Source organism: Sorex araneus, chromosome 4 (assembly GCF_027595985.1).
Source record: "Sorex araneus isolate mSorAra2 chromosome 4, mSorAra2.pri, whole genome shotgun sequence".
Taxonomy (NCBI): Eukaryota; Metazoa; Chordata; class Mammalia; order Eulipotyphla; family Soricidae; genus Sorex; species Sorex araneus.
Window position 1 is genome coordinate 165,176,369 of NC_073305.1, and position 23,179 is coordinate 165,199,547.

General features: G+C 45.1%; 1 protein-coding gene across 1 annotated transcript in view; it reads left to right on the top strand.

Annotated features, from left to right (window-relative positions):
- ECT2L (epithelial cell transforming 2 like) overlaps positions 1–23,179 on the top strand; it is a 79,855-nt gene that overhangs the window by 24,124 nt on the left and 32,552 nt on the right. The window contains exons 4-10 of the mRNA XM_055136741.1: positions 5,199–5,451; positions 6,704–6,872; positions 8,113–8,248; positions 12,832–13,000; positions 16,743–16,871; positions 19,949–20,041; positions 23,000–23,170. Of these exons, the coding sequence (XP_054992716.1) occupies positions 5,199–5,451; positions 6,704–6,872; positions 8,113–8,248; positions 12,832–13,000; positions 16,743–16,871; positions 19,949–20,041; positions 23,000–23,170 (1,120 nt within the window). The remainder of the gene's footprint in view (positions 1–5,198; positions 5,452–6,703; positions 6,873–8,112; positions 8,249–12,831; positions 13,001–16,742; positions 16,872–19,948; positions 20,042–22,999; positions 23,171–23,179) is intronic.

Consider the following 23,179-nt stretch of genomic DNA (forward strand, 5'->3'; position numbering starts at 1 on the left):
ACTAATTTGGCATTGTAGTCTAAGACTAGATTTCTGTTTTATTTAGTCCATTCATCTGCTTATATAATATCACTTATGAGTATTTGCCTTTATCCATCTAAATTATTTAACTTATAATACCCTCGTAGTGCACCCATTTTTGTTGCAAATGGCAGGTGTTTTTTTTTTTTCATATATACATAGTTGCATAAGCACAGCGGGTAGGGCATTTGCCTTGCACGCAGCAGACCCAGGTTCGATTCCTCTGTCCCTCTCGGAGAGCCCGGCAAGCTACCAAGAGTATCTTGCCCTCACGGCAGAGACTAGCAAGCTACCTGTGGCGTATTCAATATGCCAAAAATAGTAACAAGTCTCAGAATGGAGATGTTACTGGTGCCCGCTCGAGCAATTCGATGAGCAATGGGATGACAGTCATACAGTGGTACAGTGATAGTTGCATTACATTCCATTGCACAATCCAAGCATATATTTTATTGTTAATTGATTAATTTTTGTTGAGTCACCATGAGATACAGTTACAAAGCTTTTATGATCAGGTTTCAGCCATACAGTGTACCGATATCCATCACTCCACCAGTGTACATTTCCCATCAGCAATGTCCCCAGTATCCCTCCTGCCACTCCCTCTCCACCCCTCCCCCCCAAAGCCTGCCTCTATGGCAGGTACTTTTCTTTGTCTCTCTCTCGCCCCTCTCCCCTCTCTACTTGTGGGCATTATGGCTTGAAATACAGATACCAAACATCATGTTTGGTTATTTACCCACTTTCAGCACACATCTCCCATCTAGGGCAATCACTTGCAACCATCGTTGTCATAGTGGCCCCTTCTCTAGTCCAACTGTCCAACTGCCCTCTCTCCCAGCTTCCAACTGTGGACAATCTTCCTGGCCCTCGTTTCTACTGTCCCTGCATGTTAGTCTCATAATATGTTTTCTCTTTTATGTCCCACAAATGAGTGCAATTATTCCATGTCTGTCCCTCTTCCTGACTTATTTCACTCAGTATGATGCTCTCCATGTCCATCCATTTATATGCAAATTCATGAGATCACTTTATTTTTCCTAACAGCCGAATAGTATTCTATTGTGTACATGTACTACAGTTTCCTTAACCATTTGTCTGTTCTCAGATTGTTTTCAGGTTCTGGGTATTGTGAATAGTACTTCAATAAACATACAAGTGCAGATGTCATTTCTGCTTTGTGTTTTTGCACCCCAGGTGTAGAGTCCCGGAAGTGGTGTTGCTGGGTTTTGTGGAATCTTAGCTTCTCATGTTTTGAGAAGTGCCCACTTTGTTTTTCAAAAAGAGTAGACCAGTTGGCATTCCCACCACAATGAGTGAGAGTCTCTTTCTCACTGCATCCGAACCAGCACTGGTTGTTCTTGCTCTTTTGAATGTGTGCCAGTCTCTGTGGTGTGAGATGCTATCTCATTGTTTTGATTTGCATCTCCCTGATGGTTAACACGATAGAGCATCTTTTCATGTGCCTTTTGGAAATTTGTGTTTCTTTTTTTGAGGATCAAACACATATTTTAAAAGTGATAAGTTTACAGGACTCTGATAGTCTTATTTATTTATTTTTGTGCCAGGAACAACTCTGGGCCTCATATTTGTGAAGCATGTGTTCTACGGCTGAGCTAGGTTTTAAGACACATGGCGTTTGTTTTCTATAGTCTATATTTGTTTATAAGTAGCCACAAAATTACTTTTCTGTTGTTCTTTGCACTCTTCTGTTTTAGAGTTTCTATTGAGGATTATTTGCCTATGGAGTCTCCTTACTAGTATTGTTTTTTGAGTGTGATCTGCTGCTGACAAATTCTCTTTTACCTTTCGTTTGTGTGGAAATGTCTATTTTGATTCCGTGTGTGAAGACCATTTTCAGTGGGAATTTGAATTCTAGGTTAACAGTTAAATTTCTTTCATTTTAATTTCATGTGGTGCCAGGGGCCTCACAGATGCAAGGCATGTGCTCTACCACCGAGACACTGAGACACATCTCTAGCAGGGAGGCATATACTGCAGTTTACAAGGGCTACTCCTGGCTCTGTACTAAGAATTACTCCTGGTGGTGTTCAGGGAACTGTGGGTTACTGAGAATTGACCCTCTTGCATATAAAGCATGCATTCAGCCCATCAAGGAGGTACTTCTCTGGGTGTTAGCAGTTAATTATATATATATATATATGTGTGTGTGTATTTATATGTGTGTGTATATATATACACACACAGCACTGTAGCACTGTCATCCCTTTGTTCATCGATTTGCTCGAGTGGGCACCAGTAACATCTCCACTGTGAGACTTGTTGTTAACTGCTTTTGGTGTATCGAATACACCATGGATAGCTTGCCAGGCTCTGCCGTGCAGGCTGGATACTCTTGGTAGTTTGCCAGGCTCTCTGAGAGGGACGGAGGAATCAGACCCAATCACTGTGTGCAAGGCAAACGCCATATGGAAATATTACATTACTCTCTGTGTCCTTTGTTGAAAAGTCATGGCTTGCACAATTGTTTCTCCACACACACACACGCTCCCACCCTGCTTTCTGTCTCTTTTGTGCTGTTACTGCAATGATTGGGAGTCACATTCAGTTGTGGTGCTCTGCCTATTCCAGTTGTCCTGCTCACTGGGGATTGCTTCAATAATCATATACTTGTTTATGATTTTTTAGGCAATATTTCTGTTGCAGTGATACTCCTGCTGCAGTGCTCCGACATCTTTAAGGGTTGCACATGTCAGTCTCTGTGATCACACATGCCTGTCTTCAGCAGGCTGAAGATTTCATACTCACTTCTTATCTTTAGCAATTCTATTATGATGTACTTGGAGGGGGATGTATTGTATGTACATGTGTTCTCATGCATGTATGAATATCTTTTTGTTTTTGTTTTTTTATGTTTTCCAGTGGGTTTTGAACCAGATTTATTATATTTGTTTGTTTCAATTTTTGTTTTTATTTTGAGTGACACTGGTAGGGCTCAGGGGCTACTCCCAGCCCGTGCTCAGGGGTCATCCCTTGCATTGGTCAGTGTTGGAACCTGGAGGTTTCCATCATGTGAAGCACATACTCCAGGTCATGGAGCTATCTGTACAGTCCCTAAATCTGAGACTTAATGCATTCTATTTCTTAATTTTGAAAATGCCCCACACATTGTTTCTCTACGTATGGCTTCTGCTCCACTGTCTTTTTTCTTCCTGGGATTCTAGTACTTGTGTATATTCCTAATTTACTGCGGACCATTAAGTTTAGCTTTTCCTTATATGTATTTTCCATCTTTCTGTTTCAGTATTTCAGTCTGTATTTTCTTCCAGCCTTTCAGTTCATTAATTATCTTTTTGGCTGGATTCTAATTTTTTTAAACCCACCTATTGAGTTCTAAATTCTAGTTATTATATTTTTTCAGTTTTAGAATGTTGATTTTTATCCTTTAGCCAAAACTTTCCACCCAGCTATTTAATTTCTTAGACATATTAATTATAGGTTTCTTTCAAAGTTCGTGCCTGATAATTACAATGTCTTAAGAGTCTCTTCTGAGGATCTTTCTCTATTTGCTAACAGCCAGAAGAAGAAACAAACAGTGCTCTGTCGGTGTGCCTGATTTATTTTTGATTGAGTACGAGATATTGAATGTCTAAAATTCTTCACTGCTTGTTCATATGATAATTTGAATTTCTGGATGTTGGTTTTTTTCCTTCAGAAATAATTTACTTTGCTCCTGGTATTTGGTTAGGTTAGAAATAGGTCACCTAAATTCAATTGGGGAATGAGATATTCCAAAGCTATTCTCACTCCACATGATAATTTCTTTAGTGCTTTATATACTAACCAAAGAGGATCTCAATGGAAATTCTGACGTGATATTGATCCGCACTCTTTAGAGGGGCCTAAATTTCAATTATTTATTCTTCCTTGTGAGAATATCTAAAATCCTTTATTGCTTCTAAGCTTTGTAGCCATAATTTTTAGTTGTTTCTCCGCTTAAGATTGATTTTGAAGCCTTTAAATGTCTAGAAGTAAAAGTGATGACAAGTGTCAGACCTTCCTCTTGAGCTTACACTTTCTCTGCCTTGGTCAAACCACTTCTTGTAAGTGTTGACAGGTCTGTTACGTCTTTCAACATTTAAAAAATATTTTGTATTATGTTTGGTTAGATTGAACCACATGGACTTTGCTGTTCTCATAAATCAAAACTGGTCACATCTTGGATCATACAGATCAAAATTCTCAGTAAGATGGTAATCTGAAGCAAACTACTTATAGCACCATTGTTAGAAGCAGAATTCTCAATCTATAGAGGTAAAGTGATCAAATGCTATGGGCACTCTGGATAAGAGTATAAAGATGCCTACATTCACACCTAATATCTATGTTTAGCAAATAATTTTTTCCTATTGAATACTGCATGCTTCTTATTTCTCAAAGTCAAGTTTAGAGAGCAAGTCAATTTCACTAGAAATCTCAACATAGGGGCAATAGTACAGTGGGTAGGGTGTTTGCCTTGCACATGGCAGACCTCGGTTTGATCACCCACATTCCATATGGTCCTACAAGTACCACTAGGAGTAATTTATTTATGAGTGTAGAGCCAGGAGTAACCCCTGAACTTCTCCAGGTGTGGCCTCAAACCAAACCACACAAAAACAAAACCAAACCAAGAAATAAATAACCAAGAATCTTAATATAGTCACTGTCACTGTCATCCCGTTGTTCATAGATTTGCTCAAGCAGCCACCAGTAACGTCTCCATTGTGAGACTTATTGTTACTGTTTTGGCATGTTGAATACACCATGGGTAGCTTGCCAGGCTCTTCCATGGGGACGAGATACTCTTGGTAGTTTGCCGGGCTCTTCGAGAGGGGCGGAGGAATCAAACCCAGGTCAGTCGAGTGCAAGGCAAACACCCTACCGGCTGTGCTATCACTCCAGCCCCTCAATATAGTAAAAACCAAAATTATCCATGTACTTGAAAATGTGAGTTCTAGGAAGCTGTACTTAAAATATTTCGGGCTGGGATGGGGATTTGGGCCACCCCTGGCTGTGCTCAGGTCTTCCTTCTGGCTCTCTGCTCAGGAATCACTCCTGGCAGTGCTTAGAGGGGATATAACATATGGTGCCCAGAATCAACTGAAATCAGGTAAATGCAAAGTTTCTAACCCCTTATGTTTTAAACCCATCCCTCCCTTTTCTTTTTTCTGAAGGATTGCTTATGGAGGCCCAAATGCATCAAGTTTGGGTGGTTCCTGCCCTATACACCAACAGATAAAGAGTACGGTGCTTGGAAGCATCATTACATCGCTTGTGTGTCCAGCTTAGACTGGCTAACACCTCGGGAAGCTGCCGCTATTTATGGGACCTTGAATGAGCCCAAAGCAGGAGATGAGGAGCTACAGGAGAGACTAAGAGAAAAGTGCCTGAGGAAAATAATTTGGGAGAACACTGCACGGCATAAGAGTGAGCGGAATTGAAAACCTTCTTTCTTAGCCAAGTTTTGTAGATATAACTGAATGTACGTACAAATCTCTACAAGTACAATTTTTTTTTTCTGAAATGTAGGTGGTACTTCTCTAAAGACTATTCAGAACAAGTTCTATTTTTCTTTCACGACATTTAATTCTAGTTGATGAATAAGAAAAATAATTCTTCTGTTAAAACTATAACATACCTCTATTGCAACCCTAGCTCCTCTCGGGTTTTTAAGAGTAATGTGGGGGGAAAAAAGAGGACTTATGAACACAGCAAAAAGCAAATGCCTATCTTTAAGATAAAAGCATTTGAATTAGTGAATATGGAGGGAAAATGGAGGTATAGTAATAGGAAGAATGGCATAAAGAGAGTGTGGTAAAGGGCAAAATTGGACTTTGTGTATTTCTTGAGCCTCACCTGGTGATAGTCAGAGGCTTTGCTTGGCTCTTTGCTCAGGGGTGATCTCTGGTGTGTTTGGGGACCACCTGGGGTGCTGGGCATCCAAACCCTGATAATGCCACTTACAAGGCAAGCACCTTACCTCCTATATTCTCTCCAACTTAAAAGAACTGGGCGTTGAGGGTAAGCTTAATGTGTATGCTGATATTCATGAAAGTTATGCAATATTATCAATATTTTTTTTCTTTTTGGGTCACACCTGGAGATGCACAGGGGTCACTCCTGGCTCTGCACTGAGGAATTACCCCTGGCTGTGCTCAGGGGACCATATGGGATGCTGGGAATCGAACCTGGGTCGGCCGCGTGCAAGGCAAACGTCCTACCCACTGTGCTATTGCTCCAGCCCCCTCAATATTTTTTTAATTGGGGGAGGGGAGAGAATGGCTATTTTAAACACAGGCTAGAAATAGGGAAAGGGCTTGCTTTCAGCCAAGACCCCTGATTTGCTGTGCGTGAAAGCAGTCAACAAGACTGAATTTGAATTCCCCTCCCCCCAATTTCTGGGTCCTTAAACACTGACTCCCCCTCTGTGAGAATCTAACAAATGGGAAATGGCCTGAAGCCAAGGAGAAGGGCAGAAACGGCTGCGACGCCTAATGTTGGATTCCCTGAGCTTTGTTTCTTGGCCTGAAATGCCCGTTGCTTGGCTAGCAAGTACCGAGGCTGTGAGAATGACGCATGATTGGCACGCGGCATACGGCCCTCCAGCTTCTGTTGCCGCTGCCTTTATCTATGTGGACATCACCATCAGCAGCCCAGCTGACCGATGTTTGCTTTTCAGAGAAGTTATTCAAAGTCCGGCCCCCTTGGTTGAGCGGAACCCGCTGTTCCAGATTGCTCAATTCCAAATGCCAACCGCGTCTCTCCCAGCCTGTGTGGGACCGGCAGGGCCTGCATGAAGCTTTGGAGAAACAGCTCGTTCTGGCATCCTTAGAGGCGCTGCCCTCGAGGTAAGACAACCTTTCTCTCCCAAAGCCTGAAGAGCATTGCATGATTCTCAGGACCCCTCTAGAACACATGCAGGGGTCTTGAATGATATCTCTTCTATGAATGAGCGATAGTAGCAGTTCTACAAGCACTGGGGTCAGGGGTGTTGAACATGCTTTTGGGAAGAGGGAGCTAGCTAGCATCTGAATTTGAGGTCTCGCTGCAGAGACCATCTTGTGGATGTTAGGAGATTTGCCTATGTCAAGTTCATGAACAAAACCCTTTCCAGAAAAATGTGTCTGATGGAATAAGTATTGATAGCATTATGGGGCTGGGGAGATTATGGAAGGAAGTGAAGGCATTACTCAGAAAGCCATAAGGCCCTAATAGTCCCTTGGGTGCTCCTTTTAATTTGGGGCCACACCCTCACCTACCCAGTGGTACTCAGGTATTACTTCTGGCTCTGTACTCAAGGATCACACCTGGCTGTGCTTGGGGGATCATACTCAGTGCCAGGGATGGAACTGGGGCCACCTACATGCAAAGCAAGGGCCCTATGCCCTGTACTATCTCTCAGGCCCTCGGATATGCCTGATATTTTTGTTTTTGTTTTTTTCACTAGGTGTGTGAACAACACTTGCTCTGCACTCAGGAATTATTCCTGGAGTGCTTGAGGGACCATATGGGGATGCTGGGGATTGAACACAAGTTGGCCATGTACTATGCTTCTTTTTAATAAGTCATGGTTAGCGGGTAGGGCGTTTGCCTTGCATGCAGCCGACCCAGGTTTGATTCCTCCATCTCTCTCAGAGATCCTGGCAAGCTACCGAGAGTATCTCACCTGCACGGCAGAGCCTGGCATGCTACCCGTGGCATATTCAGTATGCCAAAAACAGTAACAACAAGGCTTACAATGGAGACGTTACTGGTGCATACCTGAGCAAATCGATGAGCAACGGGATGAAAGTGACACAATGATGGTTAGCCATTAAGTGTGTGGCTGCCATGGTCTTGTTTCACAGAAGCCAAGTAAATTCTAAGAGACTTGTCACCATCCCCCACATAGAGGAGGTGATGCCCCCAAAGCAGCTTTGACATAACCTGCCCAAACCCCATTTGTGGCTGTTCCCCAAAACCGCAGGGACAGACTAAGAGAGCTGCTGCCTCATCGGCAACTGAGAGGCCCAGAGAACGCAGTGGTACATACAGAGTAATATCTAAAGACCAAGTGAGGACTTTGCTGTTCTTTCTTCTTCCTTCTAGAAGCAATGTCTCTGGAAGCCGTTCCTACCCGTTATTGAAGAGCAGCTGGCGCGGGCTTTCTCCCAGTGATGATAGCACTTCGCGCACAAGCTCTCCGCACCTGATAGTCATTTCATCTCGCATTCCTGCCTATGAGGTAGCATGCGCGGGGAGTAAGCCCTCTGCCCAATCAGGATTCTTAGTCTGTTTTAGAGGAAGGAGAGCAATCCTTGGGCCATTACGTGTGTGCAAGAGATCCTTCTCCTAAAAGAGCAGTGAACTGATATAAGCAAATTTTTAGAGACCCTAACCAGGGTGTGTGTGTGTGTGTGTGTGTGTGTGTGTGTGTGTGTGTGTGTGTGTGTGCTGCAGTGCTAAAATCAAGGCCCACATTTGAGGCATGTGCTCTCTAGCTGAGTCACATCCCCAACCCCCAAACTTTTAAGATGAGAAATTTGGGGCTGGAGAGATTGTACTGGGATTAAGGCACTTACTTGCCTTGTGTACAGCTGACCTCAGTTTGATCCCTGGCACCACCAGGAGTGGTCCCCGGAATAGAGCCAGGAGAAAGATGTGAATTATCTTAAAAATTATCTTTAAAATTATCTTAAAAATGATCTTAAGAATTATCTTAAAAATTACTTGGAGTGCCCAGAGAATTTAGTAATGCCATGGAATGACCTCAGATAAAGCAGATAAGAAGGGGCAAGGATGAAGATGAAGCCCTGCAGTGAACGTGGGTCCTGTATATGTGAGACTCTGGATTTCAGCACCCACACCACAGGGTATGTGTAGGGAACATGCACGTATGCACATTTGCACAGGGCTTGTGCACATATTTGCATGGGAAAGCCCCAGATTCCATCCCTGACACCACATGGTTCCCCAAGCACTTCTGGGAGTGACACTCTCCCCTACCCCGCAAATACTAAGCCTTTGCACACCTCTGGATGTGGTCCCTCTGAAGTAAAGAAAAAGCATATGCCTATATACATATAGTTGTAAATACAATTTCGTTATAGGGATTTTTTTTACTTTTTTAATTAAATCACTGTGAGATAGACCCTTACAAAGCTCTTTACAGTTCAGTCATACATGTTCCAACACCCATCCCTCCACCAGTATACGTTTCCCAGCACCAGTGTCCCCAATTTCCCACTGGGTGTAGTTCAAAAACTTAAAAAAAAAAAAAGGAAAGGGTAAAACAGAAAGTTCTCTTAAGAAAGATTCTTACTTGTACCAAAATGGTTATTCCCAAGATATAAACTACTTTTCTTTCTGGACATCTCAAAGTTAACTTTGATGGTCTACAGTCTGACAGTTTAGTAAAACCACTGTAGCACTGTCACACCATTAGCCTGTTCATGGATTTGCTCAAGTGGGCACCAGTAACGTCTCTATTGTGAGATTGTTGTTACTGTTTTTGGCATATCGAATATGCCATGGGGATCTTGCCAGGCTCTGCTATGGCAGCATACTCTCGGTAGCTTGCCGGGCTCTCTGAGAGGGATGGAGGAATTGAACCTGGGTCAGCCACATGCAAGGCCAACACCCTACCCACTGTGCTATTGTTCCAGCCAAAAAATCAGAGTTTTGATCTTGTGTGTCACAGAATTTCCCTAACAACCATCAGTCCAACATGCTGGCTCAGAGGATAATTGGTGTCACGAGGGGGGGGTGTAAATAAGTGCATCCTTTGCTTTGTCTTTCTTATATGACCCTTATTGAGTATGGATGTGATTGAGGTAAAATGTGGTTGATGTAGCTAAGTAATGACTCACCAAAGTGAACTAAAGTTTGTGACGAAAGATTAATTTCAGTGACTTTGCAGCCAGTCCATTGCTAATGATAAACTTTACCCCAGTGGAAAATGCATGTAGTTGTTGGATTCAAGGAGCAGTGGGTTTAATGTTTATTTTAATGAAAAATATTTATGTCAGTGTTAATGATTCAAAAATTTACAAGAGGAAAACTTTAAATCCATTTAATAAACCCATTGTAAAGTCATTTTTTTCTTGGTCATACCAGGCAGTGCTCAGAGGTAACTCCTAGCTCTGCAGTCAGAAATTATTCCCAGCGGTGCTTAGGGGGACTTGTATGTGATGCCAGGGATTGAACCTGGGTCAGCCATATGCAAGGCAAATACCCTACCTGCTGTACTACCTTTCCTGCCCCAAATTATTTCTTCATTTTAGGGGGAAGGGAAGTCACGCCCGATGGTACTCAGGTGTTACTCCTGGCTCTGAACTCAGAAATAACTCCTGACATGCTCAGGGGACCGTATATTTACTAAAAATAAATTGCAAAAGGGCCGCATGGCGGCTGTCTCTCTCCACCACCTGTGTTCGGTAGTCTCGGGCTGCTTCCCCACCCCGGGGAGGTCGATGGCGAAGGGAGAACGAAGAAGGGAAATGAAAGCCAGGCTGGTTGGAGTCAGTTGCAGTTTATTCCATTCCTATCTCCATTCTCCTCTGATTCTCCCTCTGCTTCTCCCTTCCTCATGCTACTTCATTCTCTGTCTGAATCCCACATCAATCTCCTTCTGGCCCTCTGTTTTCCTTCTCCTTCTGGCTCTGAATTCCCCAGCCCACTCTTACAGCCTAGTTAAATCCCCCAGCACGAGGGGTTGGGGCTTACACACAGGTGTGGTCACAATTAATAGGGGTAAAATCTTTCCCTCAGGGGATGCTGTTTCTAGGACAGATTGTCTTTCAGCTGGATGACCCACCCAAGAGTGGAATCTCATGGGTGCATTTCTTCCCTCCTGTCCAACAAACACATAGGCATTCATAATAATAATAATTTTGTATGGACAGAGTAAGAGATACATTAAGCTTATAGAATTGCTCTCCTGGGGTCATCTCAATCTCAGACTACAGTGCTCAGGCCAGATTAGTCTTTCCTATCCCTAGCAGGGTCCTAATCTCATTGTTACTTTTGGATCATGACAGCATTTGTCCATGACCATGCTCTCAACTTATAGTTGAGTATTGTGGCACTTTGACCTGGCCCATTTCAATGCCAGGGTAGCTTACAGCTTTCCCTGGGCCCATTCAGTCCCTCATTGGAATCCTGCTTTTGGGGTGCTAGGAACTAAGGGCAACTGAGGCTTAAGTCAAGGAAGCAGATGCTCTGGAGTTTGTATTATTGGAGACAATTTATTCCTAAGTTACAAAAGCATAATATTAACTGTCTTCCTTTGTCCATACAAAAAAATGCTTTAAAGTAAACTATTCAAAAGATATAAGGAGAGGAGAAAGGCAATATCAACTTACAAGTTCAGTGTCCTAGAAGGAGATCTGACCTTACAAGTTAACAGAATCTGATTAGGGGGAAAAGCTGATCAACTGGTTGGGGAAGAGAGCATAGAGAAGTTATGTATAAGCACAGAGGAATGGGAGTGACTCAGAAGTACTGTGATGGTGTAACCTGATAAACCTTAGGTCCTTGCAGCAAGGGAGAAAGGACAAACCAATGTTATCCTACAGGGGACCATATGGAATGCTGGGGATCAAACCCAGGTTGACTGTGTGCAAGGCAAACATCCTACCTTCTGGGCTATCACTCTGCCTCCTCAGTTTTAAAAGTCTCTGTATATGGATGTCATCAATATCATCATCATCATCCCGTTGATTGTCGATTTTCTTGAGAGATCTCAGTAATATCTCATTTGTCCTAGCCCTAAGATTTTAGAAGGCTCTCGTTACTCATCCCTCCCAACAGTGCCACATTGGAGGCTCTTTCAGGGTCAGGAGAATGAGACCCATCATTGTTACTGGTTTTGGCATATGAATACACCATGGGGAGTTTTCCAGGCTCTCCCATGTGGGCAGGAAACTCTCGGTAGCTTGCCAGGTTCTCCGAGAGGGAGAACTAGGCTATAAGATGTCTTCCGGGAGCTTGGTATTATAGTCTTTTGATGTTGGCTGTGGATGGGATTACACAGCACCGGGGGCGGGGGGGGGAGGGACAGTTTCTGGGTGTAACTGCCTAGCTACTGGAAAATTGGGGATCTGGGTGGAAGAGGCTGAGTCCCGATCCGAGCAGGCTTGGAGATCTCAGCTCTGGATCCCACACACCTGGGTTCCTTTGCTGGTTCCTTCATGATTGAGGCTCATCGGAACATGTGGAGAGGGGCCTTGAGCATGGCTGTGGCTGGGGTCTTCAGCTGCGGGGGGGTCTGCTCAGAGCAGGGAGGGAAACTCAACCCACACCCTCCGAGGGGCTCCGATAAGGACAGCCAGGTGCGGGGGCAAGAGACTCTGCCATATATGGATATACAAAGGTAAAAAGACAGAAATGGCCTAACTTTACAGTAGAATGTATCTCTGAATGAAGGGGTCATAACAATACTTGATTTTCTCCTGTTATGATTCTAAAAGAAATAAAATCATGAAAAAAGGAAGGAAACACTTTTACTTCTCCTAAACTTGTGAATAATAAAAACCATAGATTGTATAATTATGTCAGATTACATAGCTATTATTATCATTATCACTGTACTTTGGGACCAAACCCAGTGATGCTTGAGAGCTACTCTTGGCTCTGTGCTCAGGGATCACTCCTGGTTGCTGCTTGGGAGACCACATGTGGTGCTGAGGATCGAATCTGGGTTGGCTTCATGCAAGGAAATCTCCTTGCCCACTGTATCATTTCTCCAGCCCTCCTTGTATGGTATTGGATCAAAATATACTTGAAAACAATGGTTTTGAGTTCCAGCACTTTACTTTTCTCTCCTAGATGGTGGTGGCCAGTGTAAGGGCAGGGGTAATTTCTCTGGTGTATGATCACAGCGGCATAACCCTGGAGAGCCTGCTCTACCTCATAGACAAAGCTCTGGATGGACAGAGGGTAACAAGCATGGGGATACTTAGCAACGGAAATAGCAGAGAAGTCAATTTACTCCAAGGTAAGTCTGAGCACTGTAATGAACATCCCACTTTGCACCTGCTTGATGTTTGCACACATGGATGGCCTTCGGAGTACGATTTGATTTCCAGGTTGCTGAGAGATGATTGTGATCCCCTGATCTCAGCAGTACAATTGCTCTCTTAGTCAAGGGAACAAGTCTTGTTCTTCCATCCTTCAAGTGATTGGATAAGGCCCACCCGTAATGGAGAGGGTAATCTGCTTCATGGAATCCACCTCCTCATCCTCAACCTTACAGACATGCTCAGAATGTTTGACTAATTATCTGGGTCCTTATGGTGCAGTCCAGTTGACAGGTAAAATTAATCATCACACCATTAAAGAACAGCTCTCCTTGCCCCCTTCCTTCTAACCCCTGGGGACCACTTACAGTTTTACTCTCTATACCTCTAAGATGGCAGAGCAGCCATGCAACATCTTATAGCCTAGTTCTCCCTCTCTGAGAACCTGGCAAGCTACCAAGAGCTTCCTGCCCGCACAGGAGAGCCTGGCAAGCTCCCCATGACGTATTCATATGCCAAATAGAGTAATGATGGGTCTCATTCTCCTGATCCTGAAAGAGCCTCTAATGCAGCACTGTTGGGAAGGACGAGTAAAGAGAGGCTGCTAAAATCTCAGGGCTAGGATGAATGGAGACTTTGCTGGGCCTGCTTGAGCAAAATCGACGATCAACAGGATAATAGTGATAGTGATAGTGATACCTCTAAGATATCAACACCTTAGCCATCTCATATAAGTGATCTTATAGTACTTGAATTTTTTGTGATTAATTTATTTTACTAATGTCCTCAAGGTCCATCTAAGTTGAAGCATGTGATTGGATATCCTTCCCCTGCTTTAATGATTGAATGATATTCTATTTTAAGAACATACCACAGTTCATTTTAACCCCTACCCTACCCACATTGCTAGGAATCATATTCAGGGCCTCACATGTGATATGCTGGTGATCCACTGAGCTCACCTACAATCCTCCCTTCATCTGTGGATGGAGATTTGGGTTGCTTTTACCCTCTGGCCCTTGTGAATAGTGCTTATGTCTGGGGCCAGAGTGATAGTACAGCAGGTAGGGCACTTGTCTTGCACACAGCCAATCTAGGTTTGAACCCTGGCTCCTTATATGGTCCTCTGAGACCGCTAGGAGTCATCCCTGAGCACAGAGCCAGGAGTAAGCTCTGAGCACCACCAGGTGTGGCCCTAAAACATATATTTGTATGTGTATACTGTATGTATAGTATGTATATACAGATAATAGACAGATAGACATATATATATGTATATATAGTTTGCGCTTCTCCACATGGGTGTGCAATTCTGTCTCTGAAATTCTGCTTTCAGTAGCCTTGGCTATATATCCAGGAATAGGATCACAAGGAATTTCTCTTCTTAATATTTTGAAGAACCTCTTCATAATAGCTGCACCACTTTGTAGTCTGACCAGTTGTGAACAAGTTGTCCAATTTCTTCATGCCCCCATTCACCCATATAATCTTGTGACTTGGGGGTGTGGGGTCTTTGGCTTACTTTTCTCTGATGGCTAGTGATGCTATGCTCCTTTCATATGCTTGTTGGCAATTTACATAACATTTCCACGGAAATGACTCTTCTTATCCTTTATCCACTTTTTCATTTGGTCTATTTGATTTGGGATTAAGCTAGAGACCTTCGTCATAACATCCAAGTGATTACCAAACATTTTTTGCCCATTCTGTGGGTAGTCTTCCCTCTGTTGATTAAATCTGCAAGGCACCAGAGTTGTTCAGGCTGATGAAAGGGAAGCAATTTTCATGGCAGGAAACTAAGACCTATAAATCGCTGGACATTAGCAAAATCCTTTATACTCCCAAATGGCTTCCACCACAAAGGAAAGGATTGATTGATAGTGTCAATTATCAATGTTCTGGAGCATCTTCGAAAAAAATTTAATAGCTAAATTCTTGGGGAGAAAGGAGATGATGAGCACAGCTGGTGTGGCCCCAGAACAAATAAACTGATAATAGTAACAATAACACAAGGCTGGAACCAAGTACAGCAGATAAGGCTTTTGTCTTGGACACAGCTGACCTGGGTTCGATCCCTGGCATCCTTATGGTCCACTGAACCAAGGCAGAAGTGACCCCTGAGTACAGAGCCCAGAGCCCTGCCGGGTGTGGGCCCCAAAACTAAAATAAATAAGTAAATTTTATATTAATTAATTAAATGAATGTAAAAATAATAGCAATAACAAAATGTCAGAAAGCTAAATGTCTTTTGATAGAACTGTTATTTTTCTCTAAAGCTTTTGCCTTCAAAACAAAATGCGGGATTGATAACTCAAAGAAAGAGTGCATATGCTTTTGCTTGTGGGAAGCCCACTTCAAAGCCTGGACCCTCATGGTCCCCTGAACACCAAACCAGGAGTAGCCCCTGAGTACCACCAGGGCGTAGCCCCCAGCTTCCCAGAAACAAGTACCAAAAATGCAGTTGTCTCGTGCTCCATTCACCTGGAGAGATGCTGAGCTGCCGGGTTCCCTTGCCTGACTCTGTCTTCATTTCCTGGTGAAGTCATCCCAACTCCTTTAGCAGAGGCTGCAAACACACACTGATAGGCTGAGTCTTTAGCCAGCAGGCCCGGCAAGTAAGGGTTTCTGTCACATTCACCACCTCTAGGACCTTCCGCTCCAAGTGACTTAGTTTTCGATTGATCATTGCAGGAACTATTTCTGCACTCTAGCTTGATTGTAAAATCCCAAGTCCCACCGGCCATCCACCTTCGGCTCTTCTGTAAGCCTGGTACTACCTCACACTGCTGCCTAGTGGATGCAAAGAAAAACATGATATTTTATACCTGAGTGTGCAGAGAAATCCTTAATGGGAGGGAGTCTGAGGCCAGGTTGGAGGACACTGGGACCTTTGTGACCCTAGCATGACACAGCAAGGAAGTGGGGTAGGTGGGTGGCCTGAAGATCTTGGTCTTAGGAACAGAAGCTGATAGGATGGCACTTTCACATGTGGTGGCCCTGGGGATTGAACTCATGACCTAACACTTATTCAAGCACGACTTAAGCTTTTTAGCCATCTTTTAGTACCTCTGGAAATTGGCTTGCCATTAAATTTTTTTTCTCCCCCTACCTTCATTGTTGTTTGCTATGAGCAGGGATTGCACACCCTCCTGGCTGTGATGCTCACCGAGCACTGCATCTCACATTGTGGTGCTTGCTGAGGTTTTATTCCTGTAGTGCTAGAGCTTGCACAGGTACTTGCCAAAGTATGGAGACAGAGTTTTGGTGACGGTACTTGCCAAGGGTCCCTGTGGTGGTCACATAGTGCTCTGCAGGGCTTACACTTCCTGGCTGTGATGCTTATATGCCTTTTTGTACTTGTGCTCTGGGGGAGGGGGGCCACACACCTTTTTTGTGTGTTCACATACACCTGACTGTGGTACAACCAGAAATCACTTGCAGCTCTGGGTATCACACACAGAAGAGCTGCCAGCCCCAGAGCACAAAGCTGCCAGGCCCACATGTGGTGCCTCTGGGATTTGAACTTGTGACTTGATGCTTGCAGGCTCCCATTCAAAGGGCCTGTGTTCATCCTCCGGCCCCACACATTGGCTTTCTGAATTGCGGCTACATTTTTACCAACTGCTGAGTTTCTGTGCTTGATAATATTACAAACTAATACGCAGCTTGGGTTCTACTCTCCTTTCCCGCCCCCACGCCCCCCACCCCCACCCCATCCAGGCTATAACATTGGGGTTAAAAATGTATTGCGGCCCGAAGTGAGAGATTTCTGGGAGAAACTTGGAAGCTACGTGGTCCCTGAAGAAGAAGGGGGTCATGTGGATCTCTTTGTGCCACTTGGAGCATCAGGTGAGTTTTGAAAGCCAAGGGTCCTACTGCTTTAGGATGAGAGTGTGTGAGTTTGTGAGATCTGACCTTTGGTCAGATAATTCAGCCACAGTTTGCTTTTGCTTACTCTCTCTCGGTACTTCACATACTCGGGTATTTATTTATAATAATTTGGGTGGGGGTTTGGACCATACTCTTTAGTGCTCAGGGGTTATTCCTGGCTCTGTGCTCAGGAGTGACTCAGGTGGTTCATATGTGGTGCCAGGACACTCAGCTAGGGTCAGCTGAGCGCAAGACAAGTGCCTTAGCCCCTGTACAGCCTCTCGGGCACTAGGCATTTGGGGGAACTGGATTGGAATTCAGGGTCAGGAATACTTGTTCCTGCTGAAATAGTCACTCAGAGCAAAAGCCAGCAGCAACAGCATTCTCTTTTCTTTCTTGAAAACATACCAAGTTCTGTCTCCTCAATATAAAGAAAGTGCCTGACCAGAACAGAATGCATAACCGGTCAGTCCGAGCAATCCCGCGGCCCTCCACCACTGCCCCACCCCCTGCCTCCTGGGTTTACATATCCCCAGAATGACTGAGCGTGAACTTGGTAACCAAAGTCCTAGGTTTGAATCTCACTCAAGCCACCTCGGCTCTGTGGTCTTAGCAAGTGTTTGCACCCCTCACCCTGGTCCCCCTACTTCTCCCTCAGGTGTGAGAACAATACTTTACCTCACAGGATTTGTGACTCTCTAAATAATGTAAACACTGAAACGAGAAAAAGGAGAAATACAATAGAATATTTAACAGTCACGTACTTTGTAAAGCTGTGGTGGATGACCACGGGATTGCTCCCCTAATATTAAATGTCTCCTGTCACCTCTCAGTCACGATGATTCAAAGTTGATTCCATGACTGGAAGGGAAAACATAGAATTAAAAAAAAAAACAAGCACAACTTTTTTTGTTTTGTTTTGTTTTGGGGCCACACCTGGCTGTGCTCAGGGCTTGCTTCTGGCAGGCTCAGGGGACTAGATGGGGTGCAGGGGATCGAATCCAGGTCAGCCATGTGCAAGGCAAACACTTTACCCGCCGTATTATAGCTCTGGCCTTACTTTGGTTGTTTTGTTTTGTTTTATTGCGAAACAGGTTGGAGAAAGGGAGTTTAAACTTTTAAACTTTTTTAGACTTTTAAACTGCTTTAGACTTTTAAACTTTAACCCATACTGTGCAGAATCGTGAATTTTAAAGTTCTTCAGCCTCAGATTTCACTGGATTATTCTCCCCACTTTCAGCCCGAGGTAACCACCACTCTGCTTTGTTTCACTCCATATTAATTTGCATTTCAAACTATTTCCATAAGCACAATCACTCACTATATATGACCGTTTGAGTCAGAATTCCTCCACCCAGGATAATTATTTTCAAACTGATCCATTTGCTGGATGTCCAGCAACTTGATTTTCCGTTTTTGGCTTGGGAGGGCCACACCTAATGGTTTCTAGGAACTGCTCCTGGCTCTGTGCTCAGGGATCACTGCCTGGTGGTACTCTGGGAACCATCTGTGGTGCTGAGGGTTTGCACTGGGGTTGGCAGCATGTGGAGCAAGAGCTTTATCCACTGTGCTTCTCATCTCTCTGATGGCAGGCTTGTTTTCTTGATGCCAGGAATGAGTGCCTTTTGTGTTGTTTTGGGGCCACACCTGGTGACGCTCAGGGGTTACTCCTGACTGTGCTCAGGAACTACTCCAGGTGGTGCTGAGAGGACTATTTGGGATGCTGGGAATTGAACCTGGGTTGACCATGTGCAAGGCCTTGAAGTGCCACCAACTCAAAGGTGGGCCAGAGGCACTACCAGGTGTGGCTCCAAAACTAAACAAAACAGCCTTGGTTCAGGAAGGTGCTTCAGAGACTGCAACACAGGCTGTGTGTGCACAGAGCCCTCGGTTTGACCCTGAGCAGGGCATAGACACCCCCGACCCCACAGCACAGTCAGGTGTTGCCTGGTGGCCCACAGCACCTGGGCCGGACTGGCATGGTACCAGCAGGCTCAACCCATGCAGCCCTGTTGAGGTCAGCAGGAGAAGTCCCTGGGCCCCGACATGACCGATGGTTGTACTTAGTAAGGTTGTTTGTGCTGTTTAAAATTTTTTTTTTCCTGGGGTGGGGACCCATATCCGGTGGTGCTCAGAGTTTATTCCTGACTCTAAACTCAGGAACTACTTTTGGTGGTGCTCGGGGGACCATATGAGAGGCCGGGAATTGAACCCAGGTCTGCCACGAGTAAGGCAAGCACATGACCCACTGTGCTATGGCTCCAGCCCCTTGATTTAATAGTTTTTGTTTGTTTGGGAGGAGCCTCCCAAATAATGCTCAGGGGACCCCAGGGTCCTCATTGTTTCTTGGCCAACTGGGCTGGCAGCTCCTTGCGAGGACTGAGGATGTGGTGGTGTTTAGGCCCCGCAGAACTGGGGCTGTGAATTACCTGGGTCCCCCGGCAGTGCTCAGCAGACCACAGGGCTCCTGAGTGAATCAGGTTGGCAGCATCATCCCCTGCATTCTCTCAGACATCCATGTGTCAATGGTTTTACGATCTGCTTACAGAGAACTTCGAGTCAGATAATTTTTTTTTTTTTGCTTTTTGGGTCACACCCGGCGATGCACAGGGGTTACTCCTGGCTCTGCACTCAGGAATTACTCCTGGCGGTGCTCAGCGGACCATATGTGATGCTGGGAATCGAACCCCGGGTTGGCTGAGTGCAAGGCAAACGCCCTACCCGCTGTGCTATCGCTCCAGTCCCGAGCCAGATGATTTTAGCAAATCCACAGAAAAATTTTTCTGTTTCTGGCCTGAGCATTACTAGTTTGAAAGCAAACTCCAGGGCAAACATCAAGGTCTCTTTCTCTGCCCCGTGCTTCGGTCCTCGTGAATTATAAACATTTGGACTTTAGCACTCAGGGGTGAGCTGTGCAGTGCTTGTGGATGCACTGAAAAGAAGATAAAAAGGTTGGTGGCTTTCCTTGGCCACTTCCTACGTGTTCCTAAGTAATAATTAACTCTTCTGGGACAAAACCAATGAGTAAACTAATGAAAGTGTTTTTGACTGTGCAGAGTCGGGAGTAGAAGTTCTTTCGCAGCTGTCACAACTCACCGGCACACTCTTTACGGCACCCAGTGGGGTAGCGACCGGCTCTTACCAACACAGTAAGTGATTCTGCGGGTTGGCCACCAACTCCAGGGTGGCCAGAAGGCAAAGCACACCTGGTGACACTGCTTCTGACTGAGATGGATGATGTCGGTCCTCTGAGGAACACCAGGCTTTCCTCATCATAATTTCTCATCCCTCAGTCACTTGCTAAGTGCACTCTTAGGAGAGGATTGCTTGAAGCAAATATCTGCTTCAATTCACCATTTTCATAAAGTAAAGAGTTTGTCAGAGTGGTGTAGGAGCTGATCTAGACAACCAGCAGGTACGAAGACTCATTTTAGGTAGCAGTGATGTACAATCAGATGACGTCACGCAGGAACACATATTGTCGCTATGAAGAGATGGTGAAGCAGCTTGCTCAGGGTCCTTTTTTTTGTAGGAAGAACAATCAAAAGTGAGCTACCCCAAAAAGCCAATTTTAGGATCAAAAGGTAGCATTGCCTGATAGGCCTGAGAATCAACTGCTTGATGAGTAACAACATGGTGCTGTTACTCATTTCCCCGTGCCCCCTTTCTAATGATTTGGAGTAATATAGAGAAACTATATAAAAGTTTTTTTTATTTTTGGAGGGGGACAAACCCAGCAGTGCTCAGGGCTTCCTTCTGGCTCTGTACTCAGGAATTACTCCTAGTGGTGCTCAGGGAACCTTATGGGATGCAGGAGATTAAACCAGGGTTGGTCTACAATTGCGCCAGCCCCAAAGTGTTTCTTTAATTCCAAAAGCCTGTCCCAGACTGGGCAAAGCAGGATTGACTGGAGAATGGGTAAGGGAGAAGACTGGAAAGATCCCTGAAGCTACACAGAGATAATAGTTTTGAAGCTGAAGTCACGTATTCAGTTGAACAGATGAAGAACATAAGCCACAAAGAACAGAGCCAGACCAGACACTGCTACCTGCAAAACGGGAGCTGTTTCCTCTCTCCTCTCTGCTTCCAGTTCTCTTGTTCACTTCCCCTCCTGAAGCACACATTTATTCAGATTTTTACATGCTTAGCAGTAAAAGTGTGTGGCAGGGGGGTGGGGTGGGGGGAGGAATGAGTGAGAGCCAAATGAGGCAGCTTATCCATCCAGGACAGAAGATAAGCTTTAAGGTGCATTATCCAGTACTTGTTTTTTTAAGGAAATAAACTTCTTGAAGCCCTCATGAAGTTGCCTCATGAGTGGCTTATGTAAGGCAGAAAGGAGAGAGATGGTCACTTTCTCCCACCATGCTTCTGCCATCCCAGGACTGGCTGGCAAGGTGAGGACTGATAAAGTCTGTGATGAGCCCCTGCACGGCACAAACCTCCAGTCCCACCAGCCCCGTGAGGTGGCCACCAAGTCACACCTGAAGTCGGTTTGGTCTTCTCAGCATGGAATTTGATCCCCAGCACCCGACCTCGTGGGGAGCTGCAGACTCAGGTTGGAGCAAGAAATTGCTCTTTGCAGGGAAGGAAAGTCGATCCTAGGCCTTACCCATAATTTCCAGGTCCTTGTCTTTTCTCACGGAAAGGAATTTCAGGAGTAGACAGCAGTGAAGTAAAAACAGATGTTATTTGAGGTTTTTAGGGAGGAGGGAGAGCAAAGGGAGAGAGAGTAACACGGTTCAAGGGAGAACATGGGCTTTTCCAGAGAAGGAGAGAGCCCCAGTACATATCTCAAGAGGGGAGATGCGGGCGACACATGTGCTCGGGCGCCACATGTGCTTGGCCAAGTGGGCACAAACAGCACATGGGCTCTGGCAGCGTATGCACCTGCTTTCTTTGTTTAAGGTGGCTTTTGCAGGGATTTTTCAATCTATCCTTAGTCATAATTTCTCATCTCTCAGTCACTTGCTAAGCACGCCACTTAGGAGAGGATTGTTTCTTGCTAATATCTGCTTCAAATCATCACTTGTGCAGAGCAAAGAGTTCATCAGAGTGGTGTAGGAGCTGATCTAGAGAACCAAAAGGTATGAAGACTCATTTTAGGTAGCAGTGATGTACAATCCGGTGATGTCACACAGGAACACATATTGTCACGATAAAGAGATGGTGAAGCAGCTAGGTAAGGGTCTGTTGTTAGCGTGGTTGCCAAGAGAGTAGAGTTGGGAGTGGTCAATGGTCTTTGAAATTCCTTTCCTTGGCCTTTGTTCCTGCTGGATCTTCTCTTGGAGGGAGGGTCCAGCCTTCTGTGGGTCACTTGCTACCCAGGTGAGGGTCCTCTCAGGCCTTAGTTCTGTGCTCACCAGGTGGGTCCTGATGGTCTCAGAGCTAGGTGTTTTTACCACTCCCTACTAATTCCATTGCCTTTCCCTGTCTAACTGCCTACCTAGTTCAGGAGAGTCCTGTAGATACTGGTGGCCAGAACTAACAACACAGGTATTGACAGAAATAAAGACAGAAGGTTGACAGCTACAGGGCTGATTGATGGCACATCAGGCAGAACGGGGTTTCCTTTTATTTTTACTGTTTGGACCTTGAGGAGAAAGCAGTAGACGCTTCCTTGAAACAACAACTGCACTTCCTGGGCACAAACTAGCGCGTCTTTAAACTTAACGGTTTCAGACCTGTGCTGCCGACCTTTCCTGTCAGGAAGATGAGACCCGTGAAAGGGTTCTTAGTGTCTTTTCTGAGTTTCTCCTTTCAGCTGGGAGAGCAGGCGAAGGGTATTCTCTTGACCCCGCCTTTCTCTTCATGAGACCAGATAGAAACACGCCCAAGCTCCTGTGGTACTTGACCCAAGAGGCAAAATTTTTTTGCGCAGGGACTCCCACTAAAAGGTTCAAATAACCGAACTGCAGAACTGAGCTTACCTGGGGGTGGAGGAAATGAGGGACCGTGGGGCCTGGTGGGAGGGAAGCGGGCACCGCTGCTGGTGAACGCAGTGTTGGAACAACTCACACAGGAAACTCTGACCAACTAGGGTAAACCACGGTACTTCCATAAAAATGGTGAAAAAAAATAAAGGAAAAAAAAGATTCAAACACTCTCAGTTCTCAGCGACTGGCTGTGGCAGCCAGGGGAGAGGCCGCCGCCCTGCATCTACTTCAGCGAAGCGCCGCTGCAGGCCTGGTGCCGCCTCACGGACGACCTGGACGATGCCCTGAGGGCCACGAGGAAGCAGCTGGCGCCTCAGTTCCGGGAGCTGCAGGCGAGCATCAGCGGCAGGATCC